The sequence below is a fragment of the Bombina bombina genome, chromosome 2 (assembly GCF_027579735.1).
Source record: "Bombina bombina isolate aBomBom1 chromosome 2, aBomBom1.pri, whole genome shotgun sequence".
NCBI classification, from domain to species: Eukaryota; Metazoa; Chordata; class Amphibia; order Anura; family Bombinatoridae; genus Bombina; species Bombina bombina.
In genome coordinates this window covers 1,252,036,302-1,252,054,951 of record NC_069500.1, presented here as the reverse complement: position 1 = coordinate 1,252,054,951, position 18,650 = coordinate 1,252,036,302, and the positions used below count along the sequence as shown (strand labels likewise).

Below are 18,650 nucleotides of genomic sequence, written 5' to 3'. Positions count from 1 at the left end.
CCACAAGTAAGGATGACGCCGTGGACCGGACACACCGTTGGAGAAAGTAATTTATCAGGTAAGCATAAATTCTGTTTTTAAACAATTTACCAATTTACTTCTCTTATCTAATTTGCCTCACTCCATTGTTGAAAAACATACATTGGTAGGCTGAGAAGCAACACTACTGTGAGTTAGCTTCTTGTCACTGTTTCACCTACTGTGTTCAGCTAGGCCACAGTACATCATTGCTCTCATTTAACAAAGGATACCAAGAGATTGAAGTTAATTTGTTTATAGTAAAAAAGTAAATCTGAGAATTGTATCTTCTATCTGAAACCCCAATTTTTCTTTCATGATTATGTTCCTTTTAAGGTTTATTTCTTCACTCTGTAAGTTAATTTTATAACATTTATTTGCAGTGAAGATGTCATTTCTGCAGACACAAATTCACATTTTTGAGAACAACTACAAAACCAATAATATGTGATTATTATCTTCAAGACAGAAAAATTGCCCAAAACAACCTAACAGAAACCTCTGGGAGAGCATGAGATTAACTGAATTAATTTACCCAAAAAATATATATATATATATTTCAGGATGAATAACCTTTAGATTATAATGTATCTTAAATATAAACTATCTTTAGATAGATTGTTCTTCAAAGAGCATTTTATTTAAAAATATAAAAAAAATCAGATTTAAATCATAATAAAAATTCAGATTTTTTTTTCTTCCAAATTTGTTTTAACAAATCATTGACTTGTTATCCATCCTGATACATAGGTAGGCTCTGTACAGCGCTATAGTTATTTGATTCTGCAGACCTGGCAGGAAAATGTTAGCTTATACATGACAGGAACATGTATATTTTAACAAACAAAAAATAGATTTTGAAAAAAAAAAGGGCTACAATTTGCCTGTAAAAATATTGAACTTCAAAAACTTGAAAAAACAACTAAATATTATAACAAAATAACATTGTCATAAACAAAACAAGAGCCGATCTGCTACTGTTTGCACTTTCATCCGTCGTTTAGACATTGCTTATGCCAGACAGACAGCCTAGTATTTAACTAGCAGTTTGACCTCTGAAATGTGTTAGTTGCTTGACCAGCATTGTATTATTGTTAAATATTAACAGGGACTATGTTCCTCATGTTGTGTAATAGTTTGTGCACTATATAGGTGGCATTTACCCATTGCCTGTCCTTAGTTCTTATGCAGGGGGGAAACTACAGGGGGTGCATAGGTCAAAATTTTTAATAAATGACGTTGACCTGCCACTGCCTGCACTGATATCATGTGAGTGTAACATGATGCTTCACTAGTGTCTCTGACTACAGGGGTTAGTCTTTCTGTTTTACCCATTGGTGTTTATGTGTGCATGTGTTTGTGTGTATGTATGTATGTATGCGACTGTGTGTGTATTTATGCATGTATGTGTGTGTGTATGTATGCGACTGTGTGTGTATTTATGCATTTATGTGTGTGTGTATGTATGTGACTGTGTGTGTATTTATGCATGTATGTGTGTGTGTATGTATGCGACTGTGTGTGTATTTATGCATTTATGTGTGTGTGTATGTATGTGACTGTGTGTGTATTTATGCATGTATGTGTGTGTGTATGTATGCGACTGTGTGTGTATTTATGCATGTATGTGTGTGTGTATGTATGTGACTGTGTGTGTATTTATGCATGTATGTGTGTGTGTATGTATGCGACTGTGTGTGTATTTATGCATTTATGTGTGTGTGTATGTATGTGACTGTGTGTGTATTTATGCATGTATGTGTGTGTGTATGTATGCGACTGTGTGTGTATTTATGCATGTATGTGTGTGTGTATGTATGCGACTGTGTGTGTATTTATGCATGTATGTGTGTGTGTGTATGCATGTGACTGTGTGTGTATTTATGCATGTATGTGTGTGTGTATGTATGCGACTGTGTGTGTATTTATGCATGTATGTGTGCGTGTGTGTGTATTTATGCATGTGCATGTATGTATATGTATGTGAATGTGTGTGTATATTTGCATGTATGTGTGTGTGTGTGTGTATGTATGCGACTGTGTGTGTATTTATGTGTGTGTGTGTGTGTATGTATGCGACTGTGTGTGTATTTATGCATGTGTGTGTGTGTATGTATGTGACTGTGTGTGTATTTATGCATGTATGTGTGCATGTGTGTGTGTGTATTTATGCATGTGCATGTATGTATATGTATGTGAATGTGTGTGTATATTTGCATGTATGTGTGTGTGTGTATATTTATGTGACTGTGTGTGTATTTATGTATGTGTGTGTGTGTGTGTGTGTGTATGTTTGTGGAACCAGCAAATTACAGACCTTGTTACTACAGCATGGGGGGAGGGGGTAAACAGTGTCACTATACAGTACCACTATATACAGTACGGGGGGGCTGGACCATGTCACAGACTACTGTGGTCACTTTATAAAGTACTGGGGCAGGTAGGGTCAGGCCAGCCATCTCACCGGCAGATTACAGACTGTGTCACTAACTCACTATATACAGTACTGGTGGGTTAAATAGTGTCACTATATACAGTAATAGGGGGTCAGACCATCTCACAGACTGTGAGCACAGGGTGCCTCCTTTTGCAGACATGTAATCTGATTCACATTTTTTTGTGGTTTTTTTGGGGGGGTGGGGGCCCTTCTTAGATTTTTGCACCTGCGCCCTGTGGTTTCTAGTTACGCCTCTGTTCTTGTGAACTGATCTGAGGTGATATTTCCTGAAAATAAACATGAATATTACAAACATGCTTCTATTTGTATTTTGAATGTACACATTGCAGACATGACTATAAGTGGCATTTAAAGGGACAGTCTACACTAAAAATTGTTATTGTTTAAAAATATAGATAATGCCTTTGCTACCCATTCCCCTGCTTTGCAAAATCAACATTGATATATTAATATACTTAATAACATTTAAACCTCTAAATGTCTGCCTGTTTCAAAGGCTCTATAGACTGCCTTTTAATCACATGCTTGTTTATTTGCTTTTCACAACAGGAGACTGCTAGTTTATGTGGGCCATATAGACAACAATGTGTTCACGCCGGAGGAGTTATTTAAGATTTATCACAACACAGTACTAAATGCAAGTCAATAGATAATAAATAAAAAGTTATGTGATCAGGGGGCTGTCAGAAGATGCTTAGATACAAGGTAATCACAGAGGTAAAAAATATATTAATATAACTGTTGGTTATGCAAAACTGAGGAATGGGTAATAAAGGGATTATCTATATTTTAAAACAATAAAAATTATATTGTAGACTGTCCCTTTAAGTCAAAATTAAAGGGATAGGAAAGTCAAAATATAAACTTAAAGGGACAGTCTACACCTTAGTCATCTTAAAGTCTTACCTTAGATTAAGCTGCAAATTGCCTCCTTCAACCCTTTCTATATCATGAAGCAGGAACGGTAAAACTGTTATTTTGAAATTAATATGGTTTCTGGCCAGTTTAAAATGGCTGCCAAGCTCCACCCACTGAAGACATCAAGACATCACAATCTGGGCTACATATTGCTTCCAATCAAAAAAAAGGCTCACTAGTTGGATTCAACAGGCTGTCAATGCTATTCAGCAGAGTGCATAGATGCAGCCCAGATTGTGATGTCATCAGTGGCTGGAGCTTGGCAGCCATTATTCTGAACCCCACACCCACACACTTACCATAATTAAAGAACATTAAACCCTTCATTTTTCTTAAATGATTCAGATAGAGCAGGGTTTTTCAAACCTGTCCTCAGGCCTCCTAACGGTCCAGATTTTCAGGATATCTGAACGGGAGCACAGGTGAAATAATACGCTTATTAGTAAACATTGCTATTAACCTGCTCTCGTGCAAGGCAATCCTGAAAATCTGGCCTGTTAGGGAATCCTGAGGTTAGGTTTGAAAACCCCTGAGATAGAGCATACAATTTTAGACAACTTTCTAATTTACTTCTGTTACCTAATTTGCTTAGTTTTTTGGTATCCTTTGTTAAAAAGCATACCTACATAGGCTCAGGAGCTATGCACTACTATCTGCTGATTAGTGGCTTCACATATATGCCTCATCATTGGATTACTGTGTGCAAATAAAAAGACTGCACTATTTGATAATGTACGTAAATTGAAGTCTCTTAAACCAGCATCCTCTATGTGAATCATGAAAGTTTAAAGGGTCAATAAACCCAATTTTTTTCTTTCATGATTCAGATAGAGTGTGCCATTCTAAGAAACTTTCTAATTTACTCCTATTATCAATTTTTCTTCATTTTCTTGCTATCTTTATTTAAAAAGCAGGACTGTAAAGCTTAAAGAGACAGTATGCACTCATTTTCATATAACTGCATGTAATAGACACTACTATAAAGAATAAGATGCACAGATACTGATATAAAAATCCAGTATAAAACTGTTTAAAAACTTACTTAGAAGCTGTCAGTTTGGCTCTGTTGAAAAGGCAGCTGGAAAGCCCACTGCAAGTGGCAAATAAGACACTTCCCCCTCCCCCTTCTTTTGCATATGAAAAGACCCTTTACACAAACAGGAGCAAGCTGGAGAAGGTAGCTGACAGTATTCACATAAAACTTTGGGGCTTGAAAATCAGAGCAATGTTATTTAAAAATAAGCAAAACTATACATTTATTTTAAAAACAAATCTTTATGGGCTATATAAATAGATCATCTACAAAACATTTATGCAAAGAAAAAATGAGTGTATAATGTCCCTTTAAGAGCCGGACCATTTTTGGTCGAGAACCTGGGTTATGCTTGCTTATTGGTTTCCTAAATGTAGCCACCAATAAGCAAGCTCTATCCAGGGTACTGAATCTAAAATGGGCCGGCTCATAAAGGGACACTGAACCCAAATTCTTTCTTTCGTGATTCAGATAGAGCATGAAATTTTAAGCAACTTTCAAATTTACTCATCACATTTTCTTCATTCTCTTGGTATCTTTATTTGAAATGCAAGAATGTAAGTTTAGATGCTGGCCCATTTTTGGTGAACAACCTGGGTTGTTCTTGCTGATTGGTGGATAAATTCATCCACCAATAAAAAACTGATGTCCAGAGTACTGAACCAAAAAAAGCTTAGATGCCATCTTTTTAAAAACAAAATTTATGCTTACCTGATAAATGTATTTCTCTTGTGGTGTATCCAGTCCACGGATCATCCATTACTTGTGGGATATTCTCCTTCCCAACAGGAAGCTGCAAGAGGATCACCCACAGCAGAGCTGTCTATATAGCTCCTCCTCTAACTGCCACTCCACGGATCATCCATTACTTGTGGGATACCAATACCATAGCTATAGGACACGGATGAAGGGAGGGACAAGGCAGGTGCTTAAACGGAAGGCACCACTGCCTGCAAGACCTTTCTCCCAAAAATAGCCTCCGAAGAAGCAAAAGTATCAAATTTATAGAATTTTGAAAAAGTATGAAGCGAAGACCAAGTCGCCGCCTTACAAATCTGTTCAACAGAAGCCTCATTTTTAAAAGCCCATGTGGAAGCTACCGCTCTAGTAGAATGAGCTGTAATCCTTTCAGGAGGCTGCTGGCCAGCAGTCTCATAAGCTAAGCGTATTATACTCCTTAGCCAAAAAGAAAGAGAAGTTGCCGAAGCCTTTTGGCCTCTCCTCTGTCCAGAGTAGACAACAAACAAGAATAGAAAAGAATAATACAGCGCTAAAATCCAAAGGTTTATCTAAGCCACTCTCCTGCCACCTCCCCTAGATGGCAAAATTATAAAACTCAACAAAAAAGGTAAATGAGAGGGCGCTAAAAGCTGAGAGAAACCAGCACACTTAATCAGCATTAATTAGGCATCCATAATGAAGAAAACAATACACCAAGTAATTTAAAAGGTTTACTATCAAAGATAAATTGCACAATATGCGGGACGTCTCCCTGCAAAGGATAAATATTACAAATAAAATAAATCAAAAGAAAAGTACTATATGGAATATTACCCTAAAAATTTAAAAATGTAAAAATGAAAAAATATCAAAAATCAAAAGACAAAAATCTAAAAAACAATATTGCTGGCTAAGAGAATATCCAATCAAAGGAAGCGTCAAATGTTCCTCTTTATTGCTGTGGGATCCAGTGTGTATCAGTGTTGGAAAGCAAATGTTGCTAGTTAGAAAGTGTCAATATAGTAGTTACTCCTTATGTTTGTATCAACTCTTCAAGTGTTAACACATATTGCAATTATTTCCCATAATCTTATGTGTAGGCCAAAATACTGCTTCAGTATATGCAGAATGTGCAGTAGGTGAAACTTTGTTTATCAAAAAGGTATATTTGGATCACTTCAGATAAATGAGTATTGACTCCGTGAGCCTTGTTCGTCAGTCACTAATTATTAGTATTGTATACACTTCTCACCTTAACAGCCTGCTATATGTCAGTTTACTTAGAAAAACGACTTATACTTTTTACCGGAACTTTTCCTCGCCAAGCTCGATGACACTCTTGAACGGCTGTGTGCCAGATGATCACTTTTGACAGGCAGCTTGGGGTAATACCGGAATCTTTTCCTCGCCAAGTTCGATGACAATCTTGAACAACTATGTATCAGATGACCACACTTGACAGGCAGCTGGGGTAATGCCGGAATCTTTTCTTCTCCGAAACCGTTACCTCTCCAGTCAGCGTCTTTCGAGATTTTCACCTCCGTTGGTTATATGCAGCTGTAGCAAAAGGGTAATCAGCTGAGCTGATATTGTGAAGCAACCTCCGCTCTTAGCGTATTTCACGCGCGGGTAATCTACTAGGTACCTAGTTGTAAGTTCTTGACAGGGTCAGCAACTCTCTTTCTCTACGCGTTTCACCCGTGTAGATGGGCTTTCTCAAGATGACAGTTGCTCCCGGAACTCATGTTTAAAAATCCGCTGCTGTGTTTTGATTGGATGATCATTTTCCTCAATTAGATCTTAAGGTGAGTTGCTTGTTAAGGTGGTATGTAGAGTTACAGAGCAAAACTTTTTTGCTGCAACATTTGAATATTAGTCTTTAAAAGAATTTCTGTAGGTTTTTACTGGCCCCAGGGAATTTCGATTATTTGACATGGGTTATATCCGTACATTAAAGTTTTTCTTCAAAATACTATTTGAAGTATAAAGTGCAAAATACATTAACAGAAAAACATTATTAGGGTGGTATATTCCATTAGGTGGTATTCCATAGTCTAAACAAATTATTCTAAATAAAAGGAGTTAGTAATCAGATTGAACTCTGTATTCTTTACTAACTTCTAAATGTGATATCTTTTATGGACTTTATTTATTAGAATTTGTCCTCCTGGAGGCACATTTCAAGATATATAGCAGTACTATTAAATTGTCCATGCCTGGCTTTGTCATAAAATTGTGTTTTTTTGTTTTTTTCTCTGTAGTACATATTATTAGAAATTTGGGAGAATTAGTTGTATATAAAAAACAGTAGATGTGGATTGGTCACTTTGGGCTTATACTTCACATATAGTCTATAATTTTGGGGGGCCTCTCTTGCTTTTAGACTCCTAGAAATGGTGATAGGTCCATTTCTGAATTTAGACCTCTTGGATGGAGGGTGTCAAATTGATATATAAGCTCAGATTCCTTCTTTAATAACTTTTTTTCAAAATTGCCCCCTCTCCAGTCTCCTCTCACTATATGTATACCCCAAAATTTGAAGTGTTGCAGACTATTATTGTGGGTTTCCCTAAAATGCTTATAGAGATGGGTATCCAGATTACCCTTTTCGATGTTGCAGAGATGCTCTCTAATCCTATCTCGTAGCATTCTAGTGGTTTCACCAATATAGAATAAATTACAAGAGCATTTAATAAGGTATATCACCCCTTTTTGTGAGCATCTAATAATGTCTTTAATGTTGTAATCTTCTCCTGTTCTTGCTATATGAACCTTGCTACTTTTATTGCTGTATCTGCAAGCCCTACACAGATGACAGGGGAAGAACCCTTTTAGGTTGTGGCCTTGCAAATCTCGATCAATTAAACTAGTGCCCTCTTTCTTTAGTTCACTAGGTGCCAAAATTTGTTTTAAGTTTTTTGCTTTCCTAAATATAATTTTCGGTTTATAAGCTACCATATCTCCTATTAGAGGATCTTTTTTGACTATGTGCCAATGTCTATTGATTGCTTTCCTTATTGTTTGATGGTTTTCACTATAGTCAGTAATGAATGCTACATTGTATTCATTATTATCAGTTTGGATATTGGACATATTTTTATCTTTATATTGTAGAAGAGTGCTTCTTTCTGTTGTTGCTGCTCTATTAATGGCTCCTTCCAGTTCTTGCTCTGAATAACCCCTATCATGGAATCTTTGTTGCAAGATATTAGTCTGTGTCTGGAAATCAATTTGTCTAGAGCAATTTTTCTTAATTCTAAGAAATTGTCCTGTTGGTATATTTTCTTTCCATCTCTTATGATGGCAACTTTTCTTATGCACGTAATTATTGCAATCAACTTTTTTTAAAAATGTTCTGGTTGCAATATTGCCATCATCTATAAATAGTTCTAGATCTAAAAACGAGATAGAGGTCCTACTATACTCATAGGTAAAGTGTAGACCTCTATCATTGATGTTCATTGCTTGAAAGAAGAGTTTTAAATTATCTTCGGATCCTCGCCATATAATTAGAATGTCATCTATGTACCGTTTGAAGAGCACGAGGTCCGCGCCAAATTCATGTGTGTTGAGAAAATGGTCTTCCCAAGAAAAGATTCCGGTATTACCCCAAGCTGCCTGTCAAAAGTGATCATCTGGCACACAGCCGTTCAAGAGTGTCATCGCGCTTGGCGAGGAAAAGTTCCGGTAAAAAGTATAAGTCGTTTTTCTAAGTAAACTGACATATAGCAGGCTGTTAAGGTGAGAAGTGTATACAATACTAATAATTAGTGACTGACGAACAAGGCTCACGGAGTCAATACTCATTTATCTGAAGTGATCCAAATATACCTTTTTGATAAACAAAGTTTCACCTACTGCACATTCTGCATATACTGAAGCAGTATTTTGGCCTACACATAAGATTATGGGAAATAATTGCAATATGTGTTAACACTTGAAGAGTTGATACAAACATAAGGAGTAACTACTATATTGACACTTTCTAACTAGCAACATTTGCTTTCCAACACTGATACACACTGGATCCCACAGCAATAAAGAGGAACATTTGACGCTTCCTTTGATTGGATATTCTCTTAGCCAGCAATATTGTTTTTTAGATTTTTGTCTTTTGATTTTTGATATTTTTTCATTTTTACATTTTTTAATTTTTAGGGTGGTATTCCATATAGTACTTTTCTTTTGATTTATTTTATTTGTAATATTTATCCTTTGCAGGGAGACGTCCCGCATATTGTGCAATTTATCTTTGATAGTAAACCTTTTAAATTACTTGGTGTATTGTTTTCTTCATTATGGATGCCTAATTAATGCTGATTAAGTGTGCTGGTTTCTCTCAGCTTTTAGCGCCCTCTCATTTACCTTTTTTGTAGACAACAAACAATGCAGATGTTTGACGAAAATCTTTAGTAGCTTGTAAATAAAACTTTAAAGCATGAACCACGTCAAGATTGTGTAAAAGACGTTCCTTCTTTGAAGAAGGATTAGGACACAGTGACGGTACAACAATCTCCTGATTGATATTTTTATTAGATACCACCTTAGGTAAAAAAACAGGTTTGGTACGCAACACTACCTTGTCTGAATGAAAAATGAGATAAGGGGAATCACATTGTAAAGCAGATAACTCCGAAACTCTTCGAGCCGAGGAGATAGCTACTAAAAACAAAACTTTCCAAGATAAGAGCTTAATATCTATGGAATGCAAAGGTTCAAACGGAACCCCTTGAAGAACCTTAAGAACTAAATTTAAACTCCAAGGCGGAGCAACAGGTTTAAACACAGGCTTGATTCTGTCTAAAGCCTGACAAAACGCCTGCACGTCTGGAACCTCAGCCAGACGTTTGTGCAAAAGAATTGACAGAGCAGAAATCTGTCCCTTTAAGGAACTCGCTGACAAACCCTTCTCCAAACCATCTTGGAGAAAAGATAATATCCTAGGAATCCTGACCTTACTCCATGAGTAACCCTTGGATTCACACCAATGAAGATATTTACACCATATCTTATGATAGATTTTCCTGGTGACAGGCTTTCGCGCCTGTATTAAGGTATCAATGACCGACTCGGAGAAACCACGATTTGATAAAATCAAGCGTTCAATCTCCAAGCAGTCAGCCGCAGAGAAATTAGATTTGAATGGTTGAAAGGACCCTGAAGTAGAAGGTCCTGTCTCAGAGGCAGAGTCCATGGTGGAAAGGATGACATGTCCACCCTATCTGCATACCAAGTCCTGCGTGGCCACGCAGGTGCTATCAAAATCACCAATGCTCTCTCCTGCTTGACCTTGGCAATCAGACGAGGGAGCAGAGGAAACGGTGGAAACACATAAGCCAGGTTGAAGGACCAAGGCGTTGCTAGAGCATCTATCAGCGCTGCCTTGGGATCCCTGGACCTGGATCCGTAACAAGGAAGCTTGGCGTTCTGGCGAGACGCCATGAGATCCAGTTCTGGTTTGCCTCAACGTTGAATCAACTGTGCAAACACCTCCGGATGGAGCACCTACTCCCCCGGATGAAAAGTCTGTCAACTTAGAAAATCCGCCTCCCAGTTCTCTACTCCTGGGATATGGATAGCTGATAGGTGGCAAGAGTGAATCTCTGCCCAACGAATTATCTTTGAAACCTCCAACATCGCTAGGGAACTCCTTGTTCCCCCTTGATGGTTGATGTAAGCTACAGTCGTGATGTTGTCCGACTGAAATCTGATGAACCTCACTGCCGCTAACTGAGGCCAAGCCTGAAGAGCATTGAATATCGCTAGTTCTAGAATGTTTATCGGAAGGAGAGCCTCCTCCTGAGTCCATGACCCCTGAGCCTTCAGAGAGTTCCAGACTGCCCCCCAGCCCAGAAGGCTGGCATCTGTTGTTACTATTGTCCAATCTGGCCTGCGGAAGGTCATACCTTTGGACAGATTGACCCGAGATAGCCACCAGAGAAGAGAATCCCTGGTCTCTAGATCCAGATTTAGTAGAGGGGACAAATCTGTGTAATCCCCATTCCACTGACTGAGCATGTAGAGTTGCAGCGGTCTGAGATGTAGGCGGGCAAACGGAACTATGTCCATTGCCGCTACCATTAAGCCGATTACTTCCATACACTGAGCCACCAAAGGGCGAGAAGTAGAATAAAGAACACGGCAGGAATTTAGAAGTTTTGACAACCTGGCCTCTGTCAGGTAAATCCTCATTTCTACAGAATCTATCAGAGTTCCCAGGAAGGAAACTCTTGTGAGATGGGATAGAGAACTCTTCTTTTCGTTCACTTTCCACCCATGAGACCTTAGGAATGCCAGAACAATGTCCGTATGGGACTTGGCAATTTGGAAATTTGACGCCTGTATCAGAATGTCGTCTAAGTAAGGGGCTACTGCTATGCCCCACGGCCTTAGGACCGCCAGAAGTGACCCCAGAACCTTTGTAAAGATTCTTGGAGCTGTAGCTAACCCAAAGGGAAGAGCCACAAACTGGTAATGCCTGTCTAGGAAGGCGAACTTGAGAAACCGATGATGATCTTTGTGTATCGGAATGTGAAGATAAGCATCTTTTAAGTCCACGGTAGTCATGTATTGACCCTCCTGGATCATAGGTAGGATGGTTCGAATAGTCTCCATCTTGAAAGATGGGACCCTGAGAAATTCGTTTAGGATCTTGAGATCTAAGATTGGTCTGAAGGTTCCCTCTTTCTTGGGAACCACAAATAGATTTGAATAGAAGCCTTGGCCCTGTTCCTCCTTTGGAACTGGGTGGATCACTCCCATAACTAGGAGGTCTTGAACACAATGTAAGAATGCCTCTCTCTTTATCTAGTCTGCAGATAATTGTGAAAGGTGAAATCTTCCTTTTGGGGAAGAAGCTTTGAAATCCAGAAGATATCCCTGGGACACAATTTCCAATGCCCAGGGATCCTGGACATCTCTTGCCCAAGCCTGGGCAAAGAGAGAAAGTCTGCCCCCTACTAGATCCGTTACCGGATCGGGGGCCGATCTTTCATGCTGTTTTAGAGGCAGCAGCAGGCTTCTTGGCCTGTTTACCTTTGTTCCAAGCCTGGTTAGGTCTCCAGACTGGCTTGGACTGGGCAAAATTTCCCTCTTGTTTTGTATTAGAGGAAGTTGATGCCGCGCTCGTCTTAAAGTTTCGAAAGGCACGAAAATTAGTTTGTTTGGTCCTTAATTTGTTAGACTTATCCTGAGGAAGGGCATGACCTTTTCCTCCAGTAATATCCAAAATGATCTCCTTCAGTCCAGGCCCGAATAGGGTCTGCCCCTTGAAGGGAATATTGAGAAGCTTAGACTTTGAAGTAATGTCAGCTGACCAGGATTTAAGCCATAGCGCCCTACGCGCCTGAATAGCAAAACCTGAGTTCTTAGCCGTTAGTTTAGTTAAATGAACAACGGCGTCAGAAACAAATGAATTGGCTAGCTTAAACGCTTTAAGCTTGTCAAGTATATCATCCAATGCGGTTTCTACCTGTAAGGCCTCTTCCAGAGACTCAAACCAGAAGGCCGCAGCAGCAGTGACCGGGGCAATGCATGCAAGAGGCTGGAGAATAAAACCCTGTTGAATAAACATTTTCTTAAGGTAACCCTCTAACTTTTTATCCATTGGATCTAGGAAAGCACAACTGTCCTCGACGGGGATAGTTGTACGCTTAGCTAGGGTAGAAACTGCTCCCTCCACCTTAGGGACCGTTTGCCATAAGTCCCGTGTAGCGACATCTATTGGAAACATTTTCTTGAAAATAGGAGGGGGAGAGAACGGTACACCTGGTCTATCCCATTCCTTAGTAATAATTTCTGAAAACCTCTTAGGTATTGGAAAAACATCAGTGTAAACAGGCACTGCATAGTATTTATCCAATCTACACAATTTCTCTGGCACTATAATGGTGTCACAGTCATCCAGAGTAGCTAAAACCTCCCTGAGCAACACGCGGAGGTGTTCAAGCTTAAATTTAAATGTTGACATATCAGAATCAGGTTGAAGCATCTTCCCTGAGTCAGAAAAATCACCCACAGAAAGAAGCTCTCCTGCCTCAGCTTCTGCATATTGTGAGGGGATATCAGACATAGCTACTAAAGCGTCAGAGTACTCTGTATTTCTTCTAGTCCCAGATCTGTCTCGCTTTCCTTGTAACCCTGGTAGTTTAGACAATACCGCTGTAAGGGTATGATCCATAACTGCCGCCATGTCTTGTAAAGTAAACGCCATGGGCGCGCTAGATGTACTTGGCGCCTCTTGAGCGGGTGTCCCTTGAGCGGGAGTCAAAGGTTCTGACAAGTGTGGCGAGTTAGTCGGCATAACTTCCCCCTTGTCAGTTTCCTCTGGTGATAAATCTTTTAAAGACAGAATATGATCTTTATAACTTAAAGTAAAATCAGTACATTTGGTACACATTCTAAGAGGGGGTTCCACAATGGCTTCTAAACATAATGAACAAGGAGTTTCCTCTATGTCAGACATGTTTAAACAGACTAGCAATGAGACCAGCAAGCTTGGAAAACACTTTGATAAATGTAAACAAGCAAAAAATAAAAACGGTACTGTGCCTTTAAGAGAAACAAAAAATGTCAGAAATTGAAAAACAGTGATAAAAAGCAGTAAATCTTACGAAATTTTTACAGTGTGTATAATAGACTAGCAGAGCATTGCACCCACTTGCAAATGGATGATTAACCCCTTAGTTTCAAAACCGGATCAAAAAAACGATATAAACGTTTTTCAACAGTCACAACAAACTGCCACAGCTCTGCTGTGGCCCTACATGCCCATACAACGACTTTGGAAGGCACAAAAACCCTTTAGAGAGGTCCTAAGTGTTCAGGGGACTCCTTCAGGGAAACTGGATGTCTCAAGCTGCAAAATCTAATGCGCATTTAGGCGCGAAAATAGGCCCCTCCCAACCTGTATTCACAGTGAAAGGGCCTAACAAAACTATTCCTAGGCAAAATCTAGCCAGCCATGTGGAAAAAACTGGGCCCCAATAAAGTTTTATCACCAATATGTATAAAAAAACGTTTAAACACTTCCAGCAAATGTTTTTATTTTTCAGTAATGTGAGAAAGTAATAAGAATATTACCCTTTACAGCAAGCATGATACTAGTAGTTATTAAATCACTGTAATCAGGCTTACCTGAAATAAATCCGGTATTAACAGCATTTTCTAGCATATTCATTTCTCTAGAAAAATTTAAACTGCACATACCTCATAGCAGAAGACACTGCACGCCATTCCCCCAGCTGAAGTTACCTCTCTCTTCAGTTATGTGTGAGAACAGCAATGGATCTTAGTTACAACCTGCTAAGATCAGCAAAGACCACAGGCAGACTCTTCTTCTACTTTCTGCCTGAGGCTAAAATAGTACAACTCCGGTACCATTTGAAAATAACAAACTTTTGATTGAAGATAAACTAAATAAATTCACCACATCTCTCTAGCTACTTCCTTTCTTGTCGAGAGCTGCAAGAGAATGACTGGGAGTGGCAGTTAGATGAGGAGCTATATAGACAGCTCTGCTGTGGGTGATCCTCTTGCAGCTTCCTGTTGGGAAGGAGAATATCCCACAAGTAATGGATGATCTGTGGACTGGATACACCTTACAAGAGAAATAAAGATAGCAAGAGAACAAAGAAAAAATGATAATAGGAGTAAATTAGAAAGTTCCTTAAAATTGCATGCTCTATCTGAATCACAAAAGAAAAAAATTGGGTTCAGTGTCCCTTAAGTTTTAAATTCTTGCTTTTTAAATAAAGATAGCAAGAGAACAAAGAAAAAATTGCTAGTAGGAGTAAATTATAAAGTTGCTTAAAATTGCATGCTCTATCTGAATCATTAAAGAAAAAAATTTGGGTTTAGTGTCCCTAAACTTTAGTGTCCCTTAAAACAGTTATGAGGAATACGTTTTGATTTGAAAGCCCTTTTAAGTTATTTCCAGTGATGTAACTTGACTTCTAAAGGTAATTCTGATTACTTTTAAAAACTAATATGCAGGTTTTTTTGCAGATCGTACAGAACTGGGTGACATTGTTCCCAGATCCCCATTACAGCCTGTTTGTGAAGACAGCATATTTGGCACTGCAGTATCTGTAAGACACCGGACGCCAGAAGAGCTGCGAGAGCTTTGGAAGAAGGCGATTATACAGCAAATTCTGCTCTTAAGGATGGAAAAAGAAAACCAAAAACTGCAAGGTCTGCACATCACATTATGCATTAGTGTTCTTATAGGCTGTAAGAAAGATTTTAGAAATTAAGCAATGCCAAAGGCTTTTGTTTATAGCAAGGATTAAATATGTTTTGCACATGTGCAGCCGTGTCACAAGTGAGAAGCAATATACATGATCAGGCATTACTAGCTGATCACACTGGGCATAGGTACAACTTGTCATTCTTTAAAGATCTCGTACTATGCGTACTATTCAAGATGAGTTTACCAAAAATGGTAATAGAAATAGATTCAAAATATAGAGTTATCAGCCCCTTTCAGGTTTTTATTCTGTAAATCTGAATGAAGATTTCCTACCTAAAGGACCATTGAATACAGTAGAATTGCATAATCAACAAATGCATAATGAAAAGGCTGTAATAACACTGAAGAAAATGTTGAAATTTGTCAGAAAAACTGACCATTTATATTTCAGTTTTTATACCTCCTGTATCATGTGCCAGCAATCAGCCAATCGCAGTCTTGTATTAATGTGAACTCTTGCATTTGCTTAATATCTGAATCATGAAATTTAGTTTTGACTTCAATGTCTCTATGGATATTAAACAGTGCTCCTTTCGTAAAAACAAATATGTTAAATCAAAGTAAACCTAAAAAGAAACAGATTGTGTAAAAAAACAAGCGGCAAACAACTTACTTGTTTTCTTGCATAATAAGCACTTAGGAATTCTCAGTATAGCCCTGCCCCAGTGTGATACAGGAGCTGACATCTTTGAAACTTACATTCTGACTGATCTAGGCCCCAACAAGTCTGACTCAGTTCTTTTGACAGACTTTTTTTTTGCCAATCAGTGCTGACTCCACAGAAGTGAGCACAATGTTATCTATATGGCACACATAAACTAGCGCTGTCTAACTGTGAAACTGTCAAAATGCGATGAGATTAAAGGCGGCCTTCAAGGGTTTAAATTAGCATATGACCCCTACCTAGGTTTAACTTTCAACAAAGATTACCAAGAGAACAAAGCAAATTTAATGATAAAAGTAAATTGGAAGGTTATTTAAAATTGCATGCCCTATCTGAATCGTGAAAGTTTAATTTTGACTAGACTGTCTCTAATAGTAACCTGCCTAGGTTATGACATTAGGCTAAGATAAACCTTCACGCAGAGGCCCCCTTCTTGTAAGCTGTGAAAGGAATTAAAGGGCACTTCACAAATTGTAGTAATAAATAAATAATATAAAAGGTAAAATTAATTTAAATAGATGGATAATACATATTGCAATTATTTCTATTAAGTATAAAACAGATTAGTGCATTATTTATTACAACAGTACCGGCTCACCATAAAAGGTGCACACACTTCACATCTGAAAGATTTTTACAAATACAGCAAATTGTGACAGTAGTTTTCCATGAACATTGTGTTATTGTCACTAAAAGTAAATATCATCAGCCTCCCAGAGTGTACTAGCTTCTGTTTGCTAAGGGCTAGTTGCAATTTGTATTTAGTCTGATGCTTGTAAGTGCAAAACAGCTTAGTCAACCAGGAACAAGGAAAAGTTTTTTATCTTCATTTTAATATGGATGAAGAAAATAACACAAAATATAACCATAAACCATTTATTGTGTTTGGAGATACAAGAGTCGATATTTATATTATCTTTGCACATTAGTGTAGCAGATTATTCCCTTATCTCATTTGTTTTCTTGCACATCTTATCTTACTTGTTTGGATTCTTATCAATTATTCAATCACTTTAAAAAAAAAAAAAAAAAAATATCTAGCTTCCCTTTCAGCACATAAGGAATGATGTCTTTGCAAAATTTCAAAGAATTTATTGCTATATATGAATTGAAAGAATGTACAGAAATGCAGATAGAATGGTTAGCTATCTAAGACGTTTTCTCCAGTGTCAGTACAGCAGTGATTTTTAAAGGGACAGTCAACACAAAATTTGTACTCACAGTTTACGATTCATTTGTCAAAGTTCATGCAATCACCCTTTAGCCCAAGTGTAGCGTTTTCCTTCTTTTCTTGTAAAACGACTTTGTTTGGGATAACCGTCCAATTTGAAACGGCTGCCTTACTCTGCCTCTGTGATGTCACCAACATGTAAGGAAGGCTTTGTGGTATGGAGTTCACTCCATGCTAGTGCACGGTAGGTTGCGCGTGCTCAGCGTGTTTAAATAAACCAAGGAGGCCTTTTAAATTCCATTAAAAAAAAAGAGCAGCTCTGATTTCTAGAGCGAAAATCACATTGAGATTATCTACCGCATTTTTTTAGAATGCGAACAATTTTTAAATACAGAAAAATTGTTGGAACAAGGTTCCACAAAGGAATACTATATTAGCACTCTATGCCCAGACTATTTTACAGGCCGGAACTTCATAGATAAAATATAACTTTTATTAAGTCTTTAAAAGATGGGCAACAACAAACATATTAAAATCATTATCTGAAATTCAGTAGTTAAAGGACCAGTTAACACAGTAGATTTGCATAATCAACAAATGCAAGATAACAAGACAATGCAATTAGCACTTAGGGCTAGATTTATTAAAGCCCTACGGCTGCAAGTTCTCACAAGAACTTGCTCGCCGTCATTTATCAAGCAGCGGTCACCAGACCGCCGCTTCCCTAGCCTCTTCGCCACCTCTAAGGTGGCGAAATTCAATCTCCTCAGTCTAGTCAGACCGAGGAGATTGACAGCTCCTGCCCGCGCGGGATTGGCTGTGCGCGGGCAGGGGGCGGGATTCCACGCAAGCGCAGAATTGCGCTCGTGTGCAGTGGCGAATACCTGCGGGTAATTTCGCCCCGCCACAGGCGAGCTGAGGCGTACAGGGGCGCGTATATGCGCCCCTGTCCGCCTCAGCTTTAATAAATCTAGCCGTTAGTCTGAACTTCAAATGAGTAGTAGATTTTTTTTTCTGACAATTTTAAAAGTTATGTCTTTTTCCACTCCCCATGTACCATGTGACAGCCATCAGCCATTCACAAATGCATACACGTACCATGTCACAGACAGCCCATCAGCCATTCACAAATGCATACACACTTATTCTTGCACATGCTCAGTAGGAGCTGTTGACTCAAAAAGTTTAAATATAAAAAGACTGTGCACATTTAGTTAATGAAAGTAAATTGGAAAGTTGTTTAAAATGGCATGTTCTATCTGAATAATGAAACTTTAATTTTGATTGAGTGTCCCTTTAATCTCCTAATGTCTCCTAGTATTATTAGTACCGCCTTTTAATTTTATGTGTAATATCACAGAGACACTACAGCAAATTATTGAAATTGCCACTGGTTCACCTTAATTCGTGTGTATAATG

At 38.3% G+C, this 18,650-nt stretch overlaps 1 protein-coding gene across 1 annotated transcript in view; it reads left to right on the top strand.

Moving 5' to 3' along the window:
- TBC1D1 (TBC1 domain family member 1) overlaps positions 1–18,650 on the top strand; it is an 872,759-nt gene that overhangs the window by 643,917 nt on the left and 210,192 nt on the right. The window contains exon 13 of the mRNA XM_053700277.1: positions 15,153–15,338. Within this exon, the coding sequence (XP_053556252.1) occupies positions 15,153–15,338 (186 nt within the window). The remainder of the gene's footprint in view (positions 1–15,152; positions 15,339–18,650) is intronic.